This window comes from Lissotriton helveticus, chromosome 12, assembly GCF_964261635.1.
Source record: "Lissotriton helveticus chromosome 12, aLisHel1.1, whole genome shotgun sequence".
NCBI lineage: Eukaryota > Metazoa > Chordata > Amphibia > Caudata > Salamandridae > Lissotriton > Lissotriton helveticus.
Window position 1 is genome coordinate 284,288,741 of NC_136073.1, and position 18,611 is coordinate 284,307,351.

Sequence of the window (18,611 nt, forward strand, 5' to 3'; positions counted from 1 at the left end):
CTCCTTCAAAAAGTAGTGTTGTTTCTAACAAGTAAAACATACATGTGTCCAGTGTCCCGCATCTGACAGATTGCATCTAAAATAGACATTTGGTGTTGTAGGAAACCATTTATGAGAAAAGACATTCTTTGCTAATTCGCTGCCCTAAAAGCCTTGTGGCAAATCTCAGAGATTCATCGCCATGCCTGGATACTGAACCAGAAATTGGTTTCCTGTGCAATTCTAGAGAGTTAAAAGGCATTATCATAGATCAGAAGAGGGGTAATTGATGGACTAGTCTTTTTCATATCTTAAAATATCCAGGTATTGCAGCTGTTTCCTTCTTTAAATGCCATAAGATACAGAAACAGAAACTCGATAGCACTGGTTCATAGTATAAAGATTTCAGAAAAAAATAAAAGCAGTTTTATAATAAATCAGTTTTTCTTTTAAAAATAATGGGTGCAATATTTGTTTCCTCAGATCCCTCTAAAGTTTTTGAAAAGTGAAAAATGCAATGTAGTCTGGTTGGACTTGCCATCACATGGGCATTTAGGTAACTTTGAGGACAAAAACCCAACTCGGGAAAAGCAACCAAAAACTGTGCAATGTGCCTATTCGCACTCTTGTTAAATAAAATCTGTGCTGAATTTTGGTACTAAGATGAGGTATGTATTGTCATTTGATTTTAAAGGGCCTGATAGGTACTTTGACACAATTGGTTTTACACACACTCTCTTTTCTCTACCACCCATCCTTTACCCAGTCAGAACAGGTTTGAAATTGTTTGTGCTAAATTGTAATACTCCCTCTGGCTCATTGATGTTCAATTTCCCATCCACCTCCTCTAACAACCTGTTTATATAAACCAGCCACGGTATTCTTGCTCTATATTCCAGAGTAAGATAGTCTGTTATTATGTCTTTGATTAATTTAGTGCCATCTTTACTCCATATGTTATGCAAGAGTGTGATGGGGCGTGTCTGCAAGCCATCCTCTAATTAGGGGACTCCTAATTCCTTCTAAGCAATTTAAGAGGAGGTTAAACAGGGCATTGCTAATAATCTGCATAGTAAAGAATGTTCCTGTGTCTGTAATAATTTACAATGTGTCAGTTCCCATAACGAGGTTCCATGATTGACACAAGGAATATATTTACTTCTGTATATAGTCAAAAACTCTCTAATTGACTTAATATCAATTTTTGAGGCAAACCTAAAAAGGGCTTCAGAAGATCTAATACATTTTGGTTTTTGTTGCTTCTACATGAGTCCCCCATTGACCATTACTAGAGAAATTCACCTCTAAATATGTAAAACGTTCTATTGCAGCAAGTGCTACTCCCTTAATATGATGAGTTTTCATCTTGGTTCTCCCTTTACCAAACATCATGGTAAAGGTTTTCTTTAGAATAATTCTCTTATCCTTGTCCTCCATGTACCTGGTGAAACAGTCCATAAAGTGCTAGCGACAATTACCAGTTCTAGATATCATAACAGCGTACAAGAGTACCAGTGTTAGACGTTGATCAACTTTAAGAGCATCTGCATTTATCTTTTTCAAAAACTCATCTACTCCATTAATATATAATGAGAATAAAAGGGGGGCAAAGACACAGCGTAGCCAAATTCCTCAGGTTATTTGAAAACATGATATAACTTCTCCCCCTGGAAAGTAACCTACCATTGATGTTAACTGTGCATATAGCTGCAGCAGAAAATTCACAATCTCAGTAGGGTCCCCATCTTAATCAGTGACTGCCATCGTTTGGCATAATTAACCAAGACAAAAGCACAGCTCAAATCAGTAAAATACAGAAGAATGTGGCCCTCTTTTTCCAGGGTGTATTTGCTGATGAGCAGATGAAGGTTAATACAGTGTTCCATGATGCCCACATGCCTTCTAAAACCATATTGTGCACATGTTAGGTTCTGATTATCTGGCACCCAGGATTTCAACCTTTCTGTTAATACTCGGCCCATTAGTTTTGCAGAGAAATCAAGGAGGGATGTTAGGCGATAACTTCTTACATTCCCAATGTCCCCTTTTTAAAAAATCGTGGCAATAAATCTTTCTGTCCAAGATGTGGGAAGACATCCTCCAGCTGCGGCGTTGCACACTTGCATCTATATAAGGGCCCATAAATGAACACATGATTTGAATGTGTCAATTAGGACCCCATCAGGGCTATGTGTCGTCGCAGCAGCAAATTTCTAGTAACCTCCTGTAGACTAAATGGTGTTAGGTGTGATGGTCAGCACCAGTGGAGGCTGTTTTTAGACCCCGAGGTGTTTCTGGGGGTTAGTTTTGCAAAATTGGCCCCCTGCAATAAAAGCATCACAAAGCTTTCCACTAGCGACCCCTCCCCCTGGGTTGGGCGAGTTCTTTGCCAGTGCCGGGTTTCAGTTTCCAGTCCTGCCCTGGTGATGATCCTACAAAGCATATTGCTCCAGTGGTAATGTCCAGGTCTTGGTTTTCTGGGTTAAAATTCGCCCATAATGATTCAGCCAGTCAGCCTCTCAGACTAATGACCCTACCCGAGTGGGGCAGATTAATCCTTTAGGAAGGGTTGATTTATAGTGTTCCTGAAAAGGGTAACATCCCTTGTTTCAGCTGCCTGTTGCAGTTTTGCTCATGCTTCTTCCTGCAATCCCAACTTCCTTTTCTTTAACGCTTGCTTTTAGGCAAGTCTCAAGGTTCAAATCAAGGTTCAAATCTCATCCCTGTTTCTGGGGTGGGTATGGCGGGCTTTTTCCGGATTCCGGTTTGCACTCAAGCATTCCACCTAGTGGGTTAAATATCATGCCTCTTTCTAGTGGGTCTCAATTTGCCTGGAATGGCTGGTAATTATTTGGTAAAGGCATCTATAAATTGGTGGGGCAAAGAAATTTGATTACGACAGTTGTAAAATTAATTGGGATAGTCCTTTAAAATGTTTCTAATAGGGCAGCTTCGTTGAAATTTTTCCACCTGAGACTAATACCCTTTGTACCATGGGTTTCTATATGTTCTGCCATGTGTGGTCCCTTGAGCCACTGTGTTTTAATATTAAGTGACATCAACAAAGGGTGATGATCACTGAAGAGGCTCGGAACAATTTTAAAAGACTTCACCCATCCTAGTCCATCTACAGAGACCAAGAATTTGCCGATAGTCGAACCAGAACAGTTCCCCTTGAAAGATGATTTCCGTTTTCCCTCCCTATCTAGTGTATGTTCCAGACACTCAAAATTATAACTGTAGATCAGTTCAATAGGAGCCTCCCCATATGGATTGTGTGGGAAATTAATTTAGTTACCCCATGGATATTAGTATATCCACATGTCTTTCTAGAGGGTTTATCGCAGGTAAATATAAATGCAGCTATGATAGGCCCGCTTGGTTTGCCCATGACTGGAGAGGATAGCTGTGGTACTATAAGTCTTATACCCATCTAAATAAACGTCCCCTGTATGCCAGGTCTCCTGTAAACAAATCAAATGGAATGATTTAATCATGTTTACCCAGTCCCTGTTTCCTAGTTTTATTTTTAACACCTGTAATATTCCAAGTCCTTATTTCTACTTTGGCACCGGCACTATGCGGGCATGGGGGACCCTGACCATCCACATTGATTGGCTCTGTCAAAATCCCACTAGTTGTTGCAAACCCACTGTACTATGGTTATTAAGATTATACTGCCCTAAGTATGATCATAACAGGTCATCTGTCCTATGGGGTGTATAGGTTCCTTCCAAATGGATTCAGGGGGCCCTGGGCTGTGCTTCTAAGCCCTTCCCATCCCTTACCTTTGTCAATTTCAATTCAGTGTGACCTTCCAGTCAATCACAGTCAGGGTGAAAAGTCAGAGGGGCATACCTATTATAAATGTCCAAGCTCTCAGAGCTAGTTGGAATGGGGTTGGAAGACTGATTTACATCCAGATGACCAGGTAAGGCAAGGATTCTCCCTGACACTGATGGCCTGTCAATGTTTATTTTAAAACAATCTCTGTCCAGGGATTGAGCTTCCTTGCCTCTCTAATTTACTCTTTGGACCATATTGATTCAGACTCCAACATGAATGCCCAACATTGAGATATAATCTAATCAGTCCATTACCTTATTCTTTAGTTGACTAAAAATCTCAGAAGAACCAACATTAATTAATATTTGCCACACGACTAACAGGCGGGATGGTTTGGGTCAATTCAAGCAGACTCTTCTGGGCAGTATGCACTGCTTCTTACACCCTACTACTCCCCCCTGCCCTGTTGAAGGTACCAGGTGCAGAGTCATGAGTAACCCTCTCATTAGAGGCCTTTCGATTGAGGGGTAGAGTCTGCATATTATGTGCCTGTTCTCCTGATGCCCCCTTAGAACTCCCTTTTAGCTGGTTACAAGGGGCCTGTGAGTTAATGGCATAAGGAGATGTTATTGGGTGATGAGTCAGCCCTAGTAAACCCATGCTGGGGGCTGGATTAACATGGTTTGTTAATGTTAATTCTATAGCAATTAAGATGGCACAGACTGGTTCCAATCTAGCATCCAGAACATCAATACATTTATAATACATGGAATCAACCAAACTCTATATTCTATCCTTTTCCCTAGGCATAGCTGGCCGATAATTATTTGTGCTTATTGAATGTGTTTTTGAGTAGTGAGTCTGTGTACACTTTGCACCTACCACTCCCCATTCCCCTGAGAAGCCTTGGACTGCTCAATCCACGGCACCACTCATAGTCATGTACTGATGGGGTACTTGGCCCAGTTGCTCAGTGCTCATAGTAGGCTGGCCCGTTGATATCAGGAGTAAAAGGCCTCAACCCCCACAGTTGAGCACAGTAATACCTCCTGTTTGCACTGTTGCCCTCTGAGAGGGGCGATGACACCATAATTCTCCTGATTACACAGTCTTTGCTTTTGTTCCCCCTCAGAAAGGTTCTTGTACAGTTTCCGTATTTGGTTGGGATCATTTTAGCCACATTCACAGAAGGATACAAATAAAGTAGTAGAAATAAAAGAAATTTCTGTAGCAGAGAACATTTGTGTTTGTTTCAGATTATATGACATTTTCTTCTCTATGGTGGGGATTCATCCTTATATTGTAGCGAATGTGTACTGGTAAACTTTGGAGTTTTAATAATGAATGCAAGCAGTAAGGAAAGACTATTAGCTAATAAACAAAATAAAGTTGGTGTCTTTGAATCATATGTGATTTAATTTAACGGCAGTCTAACTAAAGAACTTCTTTGAGAGCTAGAGAAAGATATTGGAAGGTATTATTGGACTGAGGTTAAAAGGTGAATACCAGAGAATAACTTCAAACAGAGCATTTAAATTTACACATGGCGCATTAAAGATGTGGGGCCTTCTGAGAAATTGATTATTCAGTTTGTCCAAACTGTAACGTGAATGGTATAGCTCTCATCTTGTTATCTTGTATGTGATCTGTTTCTTAATACAAAAAAACTGTACATAGATACACATTTAAAATGTTTCTATAAGACCCACCACACATTTAAAAACAACACATAAACATGCCTTCACGCACCATTTCGTAAGCCTGAGTGCCCATGTGTTTACTGTACCTTGCAGAATACTCTCCCATGCAAATTTGAAGAGGCTTTTAATGTTGTCTTGGTGAAAGCATATGCCTTAATGACACTGAAAACAATCAGTCCCACTGTTGTCATTCCGAGGATCAGCTGGTAAAAACTCAGGTTAGGATTGTCAATTACGCTTTCTGGATTACAAACTGGTGCAGAAGTCTCATTATCAGATGCACTGCAGTTTCTCTGAAAAACAGAAATACCAACTTTAAAAAAACATTTGGTGCAAATTTAGATTTGAAGGTGGTATCTGACAGCTCAATAGGTCAAAACATTCATAATTCTCAGGTCTTAAGTTAAGAGATGAGGTCAAGCAAATGATGAAAATTAGATCTAATCAGGATTTCGCATGATCCATCACAGAGCAGAATCTTTAGTTTCACATCGTAGTGCCATATTTCTGCCTCTAAGAATATGTTTGTGGACTATATAGGATGATCCAGTACTTTCTAATTCAGGCAGATTATAGAGTATGTAGGCTATTCGGTACTTTGATTGTCCACTATACAATTTATCAGTTTGGCCTACACCAAGTGGATAGTGTAAAAGCCTGATTGGGTTGGATAAACCATTTGATTAGCTCAAGTGCCTTCTAGTTGTGGCCTTGTGTTCCAGAAAGGCTGGTCTGCATTATGACTAATATAACTGTGAGAAATCTGTTTGGTTCTAAGTCTTCAAGCACTTGTCATTCTGTGGGCACATTTAATATGATTTAGTTAGCCATTTTCACAAAATGTGTTTGCAGTTGACATCCCTGCAGCTAATTACATTTTAATAAATCAAACACATTGAGATTAAAATCTAGAGGCACTAAGGGCACAATGTTTCATATAAATGGAATTTTTTTTTGAATGCCCATTGTAATTTTATATTTGCACAACAAAATTCTCATAGAAATATCGCATGGCATATTTTTGCTGCCATTAACTCAGGGTAGCTCCTCAATGAGGGATCCAAGCTTTTGCCCTCCTTACTTGCTCCCTTATAAAGTTGATTAAAAAGAAAACGCAAATAAAGCTATGGGGGCCATTATGATGTCAGGCGGTGGCACCACCGCGGTGGTGGCGGGGCGGAAGCATTTTCCATCCGCGAGCAGCAGTACTCACGTCAGCCACATTAGGATAACAAAACAAAGGTCAATTCCTGTCCGCCACGGAGCGACGCGCACCGCCATCAAAGAGCGCCCGCCACCGCAACAGCGGGAGCCAATCGAGACTCTCCGCAGTGCCGAATGACGGCCGCCCCGCTCGACAAATTAGGATGGCCCAAACAAGCTGACACACCACAGCGGAGACACCGTCCAGCCTGTGCAGGCGGAAAGTCGACAGCAGAGCGCGAACGCCGAGACCCGGTCTTAAACGCCCTGGACCCAGCCCTCCATATGCATCCGGTGATGTACCTGCTACAACACTACGACGCCGCAGGTACGTCACTACACATATGCAGCACACATGCCGACACAGGGCCCAAGCACCACACAGACACTCTGCTGGGGGACACAATGCATCCACATGGGAACCCACACATCACCCACCTGACAACAACCCACCCCACTGCATCCGGAACACACGTCGTCCGCCAACCAGCTACAACGTCCCGGTCCCGGTCACGTCACCGCTGCGGTAAACACATGCGCACTATGCAGAAGGCAGGGCCACTCCAAGGCATGGGCAGGGCACAAACACCATAGGGACACACCACCCCCAATCACACATCAACACACCACAACAATTCACAGGCCAGGTGCCCATCCGGTGTACCACCCAGGCACACCAACAAGCACTGCAACAACAAGGACAATGCACACCCTCTGCACCACACAACACACAACCAGGGACACAGTCACTGCCGCAGTGGCTGACAAGGAACAGACAACACCAGTGCCACACACACTGAAGGCTCACAATCCCTCCCATTACATACACAAACAAACACACACCCTGGGTGTAGCCACAAACACAACACACACACAGGGATGCCCCAACAGATGCCTGCACAAGAACAACATACAAACACTACAGGAACACATACTGAACTCCAACAGAAACAGACATACCCTGTCAGCCACACTGGGGAAAAGCAAGGGGAGCACAGACACAACAGGAGTACACAACAACATCACTCAGGAACAAAACACACACACCATAACACTAATCACACAAGAAGTGCATCTGGACAAACACACACTGCCACATGAAACCGACCACATATGCACATGAAACCCCAATCAACAAATACCACAAGATATCAGGGGATGCACATCAGGCAATGCCAAGGCCACATACACACAGCACTGCATGCACAACAAGCAGTGTGTGCATAACAAGCACAACAGCCACACACACACATGATTGACACAACCACATCACACACACCACAAAACTGCACTGCTCAATTACAACAGCACACCCAGGAACTCATGCAATACCGCAGCCAACATCCACACATCCAACACAACAACTACACATGGACCATTCTGGGATATAAGAACCCAGCCACCTCCACCAGAGCACTGGCCAGAACACACGGCTGAAGTGCACATAACCACTACAGAATGACCAATAGCACAAGAACAGCACACATAAACCATTGGGGCAATGTCCACAGTGGAATAACACACATTGCCCAAGAACTGCATCACAAAGCACATGCCCACAAATGAAGTGATGTGAAGGCACACACACATGGAAACCAAGGAGACAGCTCACATCACAGTGAAACAGCCTGCATGTCAGTAGCAAACATGTAAGGGGTGTACCACACACAAATAGAGGGAGGGAACACCCACAATGGCCAGGCACAAGTGGCACACATAGGAGATGGACCAAAACCACACACACCATGCCATAAAGGAGTGGAAAAACCACCATGTGCCTGCAATGCATGACAATCACTATGCCAGTGTGGAGCAGCAGGCCCACACAGATTACACAAAAACACACAAAACACATTGAGGATCAACCAAACACAACACTGATGTGCAACTCACACACTTTGCACACTTCAAACTTCCAGTCACACACAACACCATGGATACACCAACACACAGCACAGTGCACTACAGACAGATCACACAAGTGCATACAATCCTCTACACAGGTCAAGACAAAACAAACAACAGGAATACAACTCCTGGGTGACACATGTGTGTCCCCAACAATACAGGGGCACACATACATCCACTACAAACTGACACCCTTCCCACTGCACACCTCTGCTACACCCAAGACCACGCATCTCATGTAGGCCATGGTACCAGGACAAAGGGCCAACACAAGATGACCTGATTCTTACATGCTTGAACCTTGTTGCGCTCCGAGTCCAGTCCATGTTTTGCGATTTGCTAGAGGCTGTGTGGGTGTTGGCGCTAGAGGCTGCGGAGCGGTGTGGTGCGGTGATGGCTCCCGGTTGTCCCGCCGCCGTCACTGCCTCGTGCTGTGTGCTCTGCCGTGCCTTGGGGAGCGGAGCAGCCGTCTGCAAGGCCCCCCCCACGCAGCATCTGGTTCCCCCGCAGCTGCACCGAAAAGCTGCAAAAGCTTCGAAAAGGCACCTCCAGCAAAGTAGGCGGCCGCGAGGAGGAGAGTCTGCCTGCAGCGGCTGGAGCCGCGAGCCTCCCAGTGCCTCCCCAGTGTTAAACAGCGGGGAAATAGTCAGCTGCGGCGGCCGAAGCCGCAAGTCTCTCTTTGCGGGTCCTTTCAATAGGGGGGAGAAAACCTGCTCATAGCGGCAGGAGGAGCCGCGAGTCTCCATTGCGGCAGGAGGCACGTCCGACACCGTGAGACACCGTGAGACATCCGTAGCAGCCGGAGCAGGAGCGCATGAGCCACTAGAGACACTCCCATCGCTAGACACTAGGAGTTTGGTGCACCCACGCAGGAGCCGCAAGTCTTCCGCAGCTGTAGGAGCGGTAGGAGCCACTTGCAATACCGCTCACAATATCACAGCGGCACTAGCATTAAGCACCCCACTCCAGCTGAGAGCCGCTGGGAGCCGGGAACCACGGAGGGCGCAGCTGTGAGAACAAGGTGTAGCTGTAAGCCATTAAGAGCCGCTGGGAGCCGGCAGAGGCGCAGCTGCGAGAGCCCTGCACGCTCCTGAGTCCTCTGACTTCTGATACCTGAACTCATGAACTCATGAGCGCTTGAAGTTTGCAACCCGGGCTGGGTTGGGTTGAGTGCAAAAGAGACAAAAACAGTCAAAACAGCGCAAAACAGACAAAACAGTCAAAGCAGGGCACAAAGCAAGGCACGCAAAAGATCTTTCACTGAGCGCCAAGCACTGGACACCAGGCACCAGACACCAGGCATTCAGCAACACTGGGCTGAGCCTGTTGTGCCACCTCACCTTAATACCCCACCTTCACCCCATCTTTACCCTTACTGGATACTTGCGAAGTGCTGGCTGCTGGCCGCTGGCTGAGGGTCAACTGCTCATGGGTGACGACTGACGGCTGGCTCTGTCCGAGGATCAAGGGAGGCCGGAGGAGGCCCTTCTGTGACTCCTATGCGACTCCTATGTGGCTGCTGACAGTCTGGAGGTAAGCCGCAGCGCTCTTGCGGAGGGGGTTGCAAAGCGTGGACCCGGCAGGGGGGAAGGAGCACCAAGGAGTCCTACAGATCCCCCCAGCTACGCATGTCCCTGAGTACTTGCCTGCATTACTAGACTGCCTGTTATCAACCTCAGTCAAACTAAGCTGAGCAAGGAGCCCAGGCGGTGTCTCGGAGGTGCCGTTGGAAGCTCCACCGACTGGACCATCAAAGCCATCTACTGCCCCTCTACTGCCCTACTGCCCTTATACTGACCTCCTGCCGCTGTTTGTTGTATACTGAACGCTATTGGTCGCTATTTTGTCGGCCAGGTCATCCGAGCAGCATGAGATCAGGGCGCGTTCGCAGATGCTCTATGAGCAAAGGAGGCACAAAAAAATGCAAACGAACGTCGAAAGCGTTCGATGGGACTAGAGAGGAACCACCGACTAAAACCAGGCAGACAACACAGAGCGAATGCTCATTAATCGATATAACAATTGATAAATCTGACTCTAACAGCCCAAGAAGCGAGCAAACAACAAAAGCAGAAAAGAGCAGCAAATCAAAAACCTGCCACGCTATGTTCCAGCCAAAAATCTATACAAAGTTTTGTTTCTTAAAAAACGTGGGGGATACTTTACTGTCAAATATCAACGAATCTTCAGGCCTACAGAAACCTATCGAACCATTCCAGCTCCCTCAGTCTGCACAGTTTATTGGCACACTGACAGACAATAACAGTAAGGGAAGCCCTAGTCCTACAGCCAGAAGTTCACCACAAGTGACATCAACCCCTCAGCGCGACAAAAGCTGTATTACTCAGGACTTTACAACCAATGGGATAAAGCCTAGAATGAAAATTGTCTTAGAAACAAATCTTATTCAAGTGCACAGGACAAACAACGCAAAAAACATGTCTGCAGACAAACTTTACAAGAGCTTCACAGATCTCGGTAACACTGCAAATGATATACCTTGTGAGGAAAATATAATTAGCACGTGTAGCAAAATTAACGCACCAACGAACTGCGAACCGAAAAGCCAAGAAGCAATAAAGTATCTCAGCGTCCACAAAGAGGCAAACGTAAGCACCGAAAGGGAGCATTGGAAAGAGAATGACTCAATCCTGGGAGCCTCAGCTTCAACCCAAACCTCACAAGAGATTGACCACAACAGAACATCGAGGGCTGGGAGGGATGAAGCCAACACAGACAGGCCACTAATTTCCCCGTCAGAGGTGATATGAATATACTCATACCTGGGAAAGGAAGAGCGGGAAGATCTACTAGCTGCATACTCCCAAGATAAAAGCAGAAGTGAGAAAAGCAGAAGTGAGAAAGAAAACACAGACGGGGGTTGGAGGGTCTAAGGGAATTTAAAGACCTGCCCAGGTTGTCATCCCCTGATACACGTAATGCAACTACAAAAAAAACCCGGGGGTCTACACAGCAAAAGAGACAAATGTGCTCGAAAAAACCATATGGATCAGTACGTCAACAAAGTACTAACTAGAACGTCTAAATGGTCTATTATAGAGTTGTTAATCCAACGCATGTGACCACCTGCAAAGGTAGGTAAGATCCAAGATCCAGAGATGGATTACCATCAAAATCTTGTTAGTGATCTTATTTTCTCATCTGGTCATCCACAGGGTTGGACTGGGGTGTCTCTGGACCATTGAGACTACTTCCAGATCCACCTGTCAGGACTGGGGTCAAGCCCACAATCGCTTGTAGACCATGCGTGGGATCACTAAATGGAACCAGGTGCAGTGCAAAGAGTGAAAGTGTAGGGAAAGTGAAGTTAAAATGGAATAGAGAACGAACAGTAAGGTAACTTTAATAGCTGTAAGCCTCTTTCTATTTAAAAACCAGAACAGCGCAAACCCGCAGTATAAACAAATGACTGCTTAGGGGCTGACATGTTTCTGCCAAATAGGGGAAATACTCCCTTGGCTTTCTTCAGGGCCTCTGTTCTTAAAAAACGTTTGCTACTGCTAGTGCACAAACCATACACAAAAAAAAATCAAGAAAAAAAAAATCAAGAAAATAAATACAGTGACATCTTAAAGGATATATATTTCTACTCCTCAATGTCAGCTGGCGTATCAATCACCTAAAATAATAATGCAAGAAAAGAAGGGGAAACCCAAATTGAGAGGCAGAAAAAGAATTATTCCTTTCTATCTACAGGGAGTCCCTGATAGGTGTCTTATCTCTGGGTATTGACTGAGAGATTGTGCGTCAGAGATAAGACACCTATCAGGGACTCCCTGTAGATAGAACGGAATCATTCTTTTTCTGCCTCTCAATTTGGGTTTCCCCTTCTTTTCTTATCCCTAGAGCGTGGCCTCCCTTACTCTGAGCTTGGTCCAGGTGAGGTGAGGTATTTTCCCCTGTCAAGAAGGGTGAGTAAGGAACTACATTGGTCCTTTTTAAATGGACTTGTATTGTTGAATATCCAATGTACTTACACCACTTTGCATTATTATTTTAGGTGATTGATACGCCAGCTGACATGGAGGAATAGAAATATATATCCTTTAAGATGTCACTGTATTTATTTTCTTGATTATTTTTGTGTATGGTTTGTGCACTAGCAGTAGCAAAAGTTTTTTAAGAACAGAGGCCCTGAAGAAAGCCAAGGGAGTATTTCCCCTATTTGGCAGAAACATGTCGGCCCAAAAGCAGTCATTTGTTTATACTGCATGTTTGCGCTGTTCTGGTTTTTAAATAGAAAGAGGCTTACAGCTATTAAAGTTACCTTACTGTTCGTTCTCTATTCCATTTTAACTTCACTTTCCCTACACTTTCACTTTTTGCACTGCACCTGGTTCCATTTAGTGATCCCACGCATGGTCTACAAGCGATTGTGGGCTTGACCCCAGTCCTGACAGGTGGATCTGGAAGTAGTCTCAATGGTCCAGAGACACCCCAGTCCAACCCTGTGGATGACCAGATGAGAAAATAAGATCACTAACAAGATTTTGATGGTAATCCATCTCTGGATCTTGAATCTCACCTACCTTTGCAGGTGGTCACATGCGTTGGATTAACAACTCTATAATAGACCATTTAGACGTTCTAGTTAGTACTTTGTTGATGTACTGATACATATGGTTTTTTCGAGCACAATTGTCTCTTTTGCTGTGTAGACCCCCGGGTTTTTTTTTGTAGTTGCAAAAGCAGAAGTGAGACAAGCGCTAATACACCGATTACGGTAAGTAATGGCCCACACGAACAACCGGCGGTGGGTGTAGGGGAGTCAGAGAGGGGTCAAAAAAGATCCATAACTTCAGAAACCCCAAAACACACAAAGCATGAAAGCGCTTGGCCTAGTCTGCTTAAAACAATACTACTCCTGGTAGAAGCCCTCAACTATCAATCGGACAAAATGGACACCCAATTAACGCTACTGGACACACTGGCTGTATTTGTGGTTGCCATTGATGGGAAGTTGGGCACGCTAAACACGCTTCTTCAAAACAAGCTGGATCAGCCGCAACATGTAACCAGGAACAACAGAGGTGGATGTGGATGCGGCCCAATTATCGACAGATTGTCGACACTTCCAACAATATTGAGCGACCTGTGCACACAGCTCAAAAGGTCTGCCTAGTGCCAACAAACCAACCTCTGCAACGGTATCTTCGAAGAAGGGATAGATAACTCAAGGAATAAGGAATTGCCGGGAATTAACGAACAAGGAAACTCCAAAACAAGAGCCTCTTCATCCAATATACCAAAAAGCATAGTGGCCAGCGAAATTGGAACATCAGACCCTCCACTCTCTGAAAACCTGGAGGAACAAAAAGTACACACAAAAATGAATGCTAAACAAAGAAGAGCAAAAAAACGTAAAGGTAGGAAACATAAAATACACTCAAATCGCGAAGGCTTTATGCACCTCTTTGGGAATATTTCAGCCACAGAACAAAGCACAGTTCAATCTGGGGGTGGCACTTGTATATCAGAGTCTGAGGGAGGCACTAGCACACCTGAAACTCCTGCCAAGGTAACAGCCCCAACTCAAGTAACCAGCGGGAAGGGGCAAAAAGTCAAGAACTTGGAAACACTTGGATATATCACACATGAAGACTACAAAGCCGGATTACAAGACTCATGCCTCCAACTCTGTGGGGCCAGCAAAGCAACTCTTGAATCCGATTTGAAATGGCCGCCAATAAGTAGCAGGATGTCTGGTGCTAATTTTCCACAACTCACAGAGCAAGTACATACTCCGGGTAAAAAGCCTGGGAACAATCCGGGACCAAAACATGTAGAGAAGGGCAAAGGGCAGTCAGATAGTCAACTATCCACAATTACTCAGGCGATCCCGTCTGTACAGATAGCGGGAGAACCAGCAACCACAGTGACTGCGGACCTCACGTGCCACGCCACCCCCCCTGGCCCGGTGAGAACCACCAACCGGGCAAGCCGCCTGCACCAAATCAGCACATACCTGGCTGAGAGATAAGAGTCACTGCAGTCAATATTAACCAGGCCAAATCAACTGCAACACGATTAGTATAGTATATGCCATCAAGCCAACTTAAAATAGAGAGTGGGTTCACAAATGAACAAAGAAACGTAACAGGTGCCACATGGTTCAACCCGGACTACATCTCGCAAGGAAGACACGACACACTCAACAGACGCAACATTTTACGGTTGCTGTCCCACATTCCCTCTTCGGCAATAGTAAAAAGCTCTGACCTGGTATCCATCAAATTTATAGACAATGAATGAATGAATGAATGATTAGAGCCTTGTATAGCGCAAATTTGCCCGAAGGCGTCAAGGCGCTGAAGATGGAAAGAAAAAGCTGAATGTGAAAAAGAGGAGGAATGCTGGCTAGAGGTAGGCTTCCCTAAAGAGCCAGGTCTTCAAGGCCTTCCGGAACTGAGAATGAGTGGACTGATCCCTAAGTTCCGCAGGAGGGGCTTTCCACATCCTAGGAGCAAGGGAGAAGAAAGCTCTCCCGCCCCATCTTGCCTTAAGGATTCTGGGAACAGCAAGAAGGTTTTTGTTCGCTGAGCGAAGGACCCTACCGGGGACATATAGGGACACAAGAGAACTGATGTCTTCTGCACCGAGCCCATGAAGGGCACGATGAGTGAGGCACAAGGCCTTGAAGTCAATCCTGGCTTGCATGGGGAGCCAGTGCAGATCTTTCCTAATGGCTGAGCCTGATGAACGCCTAGTAGCGTCAACAACGAACATTGCGGCCGCGTCTTGCACAATTTGGAGACGCTGGACAAGTTGTTTGGTAATTCCCAGATAGAGTACATTACAATAGTCCAGGCGGGAGGCTATGAGGGCTACAGTGACCTGTTTACGGGCTTCGATTGACAGGTAATGTACGATTTTCCTCAGAATTCGCAAAACCCCGCAGCAAGTTGAGGCCGTCCTGCTGACCTGCTTATCGAAGGAAAGTGAGGAATCAAAGATAACACCCAGATTCCGAGCTGACTGAGTGGGTGTGGGGCAGGCACCGAGAGCAGAGGGTCACCAGTCCGTAGACCAAATCTCCTGCTTTCCTCCAAAAATGATCGTGGTACAGGCAGAGAAACAACGAAAGCAACTTGGACAACTATGGCAATTTCTCAGAAAATACAAGCCGAAGCAGAGACCTTTAAAAACTGGTGGATTATAATAAAACCACACACAAAGCCAAGATATGCAGAAATATTAATCCCGGTGGAAAAGGCGGCAGATCAAGCTATCGCAAAAAGCCCCAGAATTTCTGTTCTGAGAGGAGCGGCAGGGCCAGGTGGAACAAACAACGTCCAACATACCGGCACCACCCGACGGATCGGAGAGGAAAAAATACAATCAGCTGGATTGTCTGATTTAAGGTGGATAGCCAGAACTATAAACAACAACAAATGACAAACCGGCCCTAAGTCAAGTGAGGGCATCCATGACCTATTGAGAAAATGCTTGTGGAACATGAACGGCTTAGCCTCTAAAATAACTGATTCTGAGTTCATGAACTACATTAGAACCTTCGACGTCGTGGCACTACAAGAGACATGGCTTGCAGATCCCCCGCACCTTCAGGGATACCTGCGCTTCTACACCGGCGCAAAAAGGACAGCTAAATACGGGTACCTTTCAGGTTGCCTAGTAACTTATGTATCAGCTACAAGCATCCTGACGGTAAAAGGAGTTGGACCATCTTCGACAGCCTCGCTGGCAGTAAACTTTCCCTTGGCGCAATTAAAAACAGGTATCGCAGATACCGACTTCACTTTAAGCAATGTCTATGTTCATCCGAGAAAGAAAACAAAAGCAGTTAAAGACCCATGCAACTACATGGAGGAATGCATAAGGGAAAGACCTACAACTAACGTTATGCTCACTGGGGACTTCAATCTCAACCTCATGGGCATCACGCAAGAAGATGAGATCCTAACCCAAAACTCAATTTGGGACATCCCACCACAAGGGAAGCCGTAAATATCCAAACAAACAAAATTAGGCAACAAGACTCTAGAAGAACTGGAACATTTCAACATCAGGGCCCTAAATGGAAGGATTTCCGGAGACAACCCTCCGGCCTCAACATTTGACTCAACAAGAAAAAACAGCATATTAGACTATACTTTCATCTTATCACCATTATTTCAACACATAAGCTCCTATCAGATAGGCAGAAGCGGAGATAGCGATCACTGTCCCCAAGAAACCACTATTGAAACTGTGAAGCTCAAATTCGAGCTGTCTAAAGAATCAAAAGAGTCGGTCCACACCGTTAATTTAAAAAAATCAAATATTCAGCAGCAACAGATGAAACTCTAGTTGAAAGGGCAAAACAGCATTTTGGGGCTCGCACTGGATCAAGCGAAACTGCCAAATGGGAACAATTCACAATTCTGGCGTCCCAGACCTGTACTGGCATTCTCCTCTACAGACCTCCTGGTCCTATTGGGTCCTTTTTTGAGGATTTGCAGTCGGCCCTCTCTGTACCATGCATGCGCTCGGCGCATTGCATGCTACTAGGCGACCTAAATTTTCATATGGATTGTCTCACTGACGCCGATGCCGACAAACTTCGCGATATTACGGCGATGTTAGGGCTGGCCCCTTTTGTTCACAGCCCCACTCATGTGAAAGGCCACACGTTGGATGTTATATTTTCCTCTAGGCCCATTGAGGCGTCCCTTCCACTCCCGGTCTTGTGGTCCGATCATTATCTGCTAAACTTTGCCTTAATTTTTGATTCTAAAGCTAGCCAAAGGGCTTTTAAGGTAGGGTCTCGGCAGTCCAGAGCCTTCCATCTTGTGACAGCTGAAATGCTCTCCGACGCTCTTGGCCAATACCCGTGCCAATTGACCGGGGACTTGGAAGCCGACTTAATCCTGGTCCAGAATTGGATGCAGGCAAGATTCGAGGAGCTGGCCCCTTTGAGGGCTGCCAAAACTGCCCCTGATTTGAACTCAGCCCCTTGGTTTTCCTCCACTCTCCGCATAATGCGTCAAGATTGTAAGAAGCTGGAAAGGCGCTGGCGACGTAATTATGAGTCGGTGGAGAAAACGAAATACAGAAACGCAACAAAAGCGTACTATAAACAGATTGCCTCAGAAAAAAAGAGTTATCTTGAACAGAGAATCGACAAGGCTGATAATGTCAGCCGAGAACTCTTTAGAGTTGTGAAGGAGTTTGTGAACCCAGTGGTAGCCTCTCCTGTTCACTCACATACGGAGGAATGGATTAAACAGTTGGCCGACTTTTTTGTGACCAAAATCCTAAAGATTCAGGCCACCTTTCCATCGGTGGATTCCCGTATGGTAGACGCCTCTCCAGACCTCTGTAGGGATGACTCTGGGCCTTTATTATCTGTTTTCCCTCAGTTGTCCTGCGAAACGTCGCTGGAGTTGCTATCACGACTGAAATCTGGCTCGCCACTGGACGCCTGTCCGGCGCAATGTCTGGGCAGGGTGGCCCCAGCGTTGAACAGCTTGCTGAACCCCCTGCTGAATCTTTCATTGAGCTCGGGGGTTGTCCCACGACAGTGGAAACACGCACTTATCCTGCCGTTGATTAAGAAGCCTCTGTTAGACCCCTTGCAATGGGCTAACTATCGTCCGATCTCCCTCCTCCCTGCTCTGGCAAAGGTGTTGGAAAAACATGTTCAGCTCACTCTTTCCACCTTTATTGAAAGCAACAACTTGTTGCATGACTCCCAGTCCGGTTTTCGTGCAAACTATAGCACGGAGACCGCTCTGGTAGAGGTCACGGACACCATCAGGGAGACACTCGATCAGGGGGGACGGGCGATGTTGGTCATGTTGGACCTTTCGGCGGCGTTCGACACCGTCCCACACGCAGGCCTTCTCTCAAGACTCAGGGAGATTGGTCTGCGAGGGACGGTGTTGGACTGGTTTCAATCCTTTCTTGCCGACCGCCGACAGGTGATCTGGGCTCCGCCGTTCTCGGCGGAAATGCCTGCGCTAGAGGTGGGGGTGCCTCAAGGATCTATCTTGAGCCCCACCATTTTCAACATTT

At 45.6% G+C, this 18,611-nt stretch overlaps 1 protein-coding gene across 1 annotated transcript in view; it reads right to left on the reverse strand.

Moving 5' to 3' along the window:
- LOC144798009 (ATP-binding cassette sub-family C member 12-like) overlaps positions 1 to 18,611 on the reverse strand; it is a 2,245,771-nt gene that overhangs the window by 682,859 nt on the left and 1,544,301 nt on the right. The window contains exon 20 of the mRNA XM_078668799.1: positions 5,552 to 5,758. Within this exon, the coding sequence (XP_078524925.1) occupies positions 5,552 to 5,758 (207 nt within the window). The remainder of the gene's footprint in view (positions 1 to 5,551; positions 5,759 to 18,611) is intronic.